Consider the following 2,291-nt stretch of genomic DNA (forward strand, 5'->3'; position numbering starts at 1 on the left):
GTACATAACACTTACCTTCTTGAATAGTTTTTCTACATTTTCTGCAGATGTAGAAGACACCGATTGCCGCCACAATCAACAGAGATCCAGCAGCAACAGCAGAGATCAGCCATATCAGCGATCCAGTGTCTGGAGGGTGAGGAGTTGTTTGTTGGGCTGATGCTAAAGAAAGACAATCTGTCAGTCTCAGATGCTCACAATCTGACCAAGTCTGACTAACATGAGCCTCCTTTAACATGATTATTGGTTAAATGTGCTTTTGCAGAAAGTGTAAAGGACTTGCCTACTTTGGTTTTATTAGGAACCTTTTTTTTTTTTTTTAGTTTTTTGCAGAGAAACCACAACAACAAAATGTAAAATAAATAAAAAAAAGGTAACACATAACTCAATAATAACTTCTTGTTTACTGAACAGTTGTATAAAAACAATATCTGATACACAATTGTGCTGTTGATATGAACATCAGTGTCATTACCGGCAACACTCGTGCTTTCGGAAGATGAAGTGGTGGTAGGAGAGGGTGGCCGAACTGAAAAATATTGTGAATTACAGTAAGAGGGCTGATTTATTTGAGTATGATAGAGCAGTTTGGGGGAATCTAATGTTAAACTGTCTTTGTCGACATGAGAACTGGGATCTCTTTTAAATGTAAATTTACATTTTAAATTTAATTGAAAATTATACATATATTATAAAATATATCTAAAATAAAATTTGTTGCATGTAAAATTACATGTTTTAATTAATGATATATGATATTAACAACCATATAGCTCAATTGGTAGAGCACTGCGCTATCAAGCGCAATGTTGGGTGTTCGATTCCCTGGGAACACATGATATGTAAAAAATTTATAAACTGAATGCACTGTAAGTCGCTTTGGATAAAAGCGTCTGCTAAATGCATAAATTATTATTAATATATCATACTCTCCTGACTACAACAGTTCTTCTATTCATTGTGAAGTGCTTTATACTGCTGCAATATATCAAACAAAAAGTAGAAATTCTAACTGTAATTCTCAAACTCTAACATCTAACTATACATTCTTTACTACACATTCTATACATTCATTTTTTTTTAAATAAACTCTTTCACTGATATATAATATGAGTTAGACTTTAGTTGTCTTTCATGGACTGGAGTGACAATGTTGGGAGATTTTTTCAGATGAATATACAGTACATGTTAGAATGAAAAAACAATATAATGAAATGAAATCTGAAATTTATACAGTAAGTGAGATTTCAAATATATAATTCATCTTGAAATATTATTATGAGTAAAATAAATAATTACTGTTTACATTGTGAATATGAAGAGGACAGGAGGAATGACTTTGATACTAGAAAATACTATTCTTTACTCACCATTAACTGTAACATTGAATCTCTTGATTGATTCCTTAAGCCCAATAATGGTCTTTAGTTGGTAAAGTCCAGAGTCTGTGGTTCTGGTGTTTGTGATGGTCAGAGATCCAGTCTGATTATCCAGCTTCAGTCTGTCTTTGAATGTGTTTTCATCATAATATTCTGAATTGTTCACGATCAATCTAGCGATGCGAGTGCCTTCAAACCTCCACTCGATCTCATCATTTCTCTGTATGTTAGAAACAGAGAGATTATGGTGTAGCGTGAGAGAATCTCCCTCCGTCACTGACACTGACTCTAGTTCATCTATATCACCAAAAAACAAAGAGGAACCGTTTGATTCAAACAACATCTAACAGCAAAATTCCAGTGTGAATTGAAAGCATCTTTACATAAAAAATAAAAACAAATGCCGATTTAAAAAGAAACTCTGATTAAATTTGTCTGTAAATATAGAAAACCTCTACTTACCAACCAGATGCCATAAGCACAAAGAGAATAAAAGTATTGTGTGTATCATTTCTAAACTCTTTTAAATAATAACACACCATAAAAGCCTGAACTAAACGTGTAAGTGTACAGATATCTTATAAACTTTCATTATCTAGACTTTAAGATCTTAAGTTAACAGGAGGTGGAGAGTTGTGGTTGAGTAGTGTAGAGAAGTACTCTGTGTATGTGTGTGTGTGTGTGTGTGTGTGAGTGTGAGTGAGAGAGAAAGAGAGAGAGAGAGAGAGAGAGAGAGACTTTTGACTTTTGAGGTCTGCTTTAATAATTCAATAAAACATAAGAGACCTATATTTTTAAATTCAAAACAATTCAAACATACATATATTTAAAATTTTCACATACAAAAAAAATAAATACAAAAAAAATAAAAAATATATAAAAACCTTAAACACTCAAAAATTAAACACTAAA

At 32.2% G+C, this 2,291-nt stretch overlaps 1 protein-coding gene across 1 annotated transcript; it reads right to left on the reverse strand.

The window, feature by feature from the left end:
- Positions 1 to 297: 297 nt before the first annotated feature.
- LOC113097019 (lymphocyte function-associated antigen 3-like) lies at positions 298 to 1,932 on the reverse strand. Its single transcript, XM_026262251.1, has 4 exons — positions 1,842 to 1,932; positions 1,371 to 1,676; positions 476 to 529; positions 298 to 305 (listed from the first exon to the last, which is right to left on the reverse strand). The coding sequence occupies exons 1-4, from the start codon at positions 1,888 to 1,890 to the stop codon at positions 298 to 300; spliced, it is 417 nt and encodes a 138-aa protein (XP_026118036.1). The 5' UTR covers positions 1,891 to 1,932.
- Between the last annotated feature and the right edge of the window lie 359 nt (positions 1,933 to 2,291).

The sequence above is a fragment of the Carassius auratus genome, unplaced genomic scaffold, assembly GCF_003368295.1.
Source record: "Carassius auratus strain Wakin unplaced genomic scaffold, ASM336829v1 scaf_tig00216070, whole genome shotgun sequence".
Classification (NCBI taxonomy): domain Eukaryota; kingdom Metazoa; phylum Chordata; class Actinopteri; order Cypriniformes; family Cyprinidae; genus Carassius; species Carassius auratus.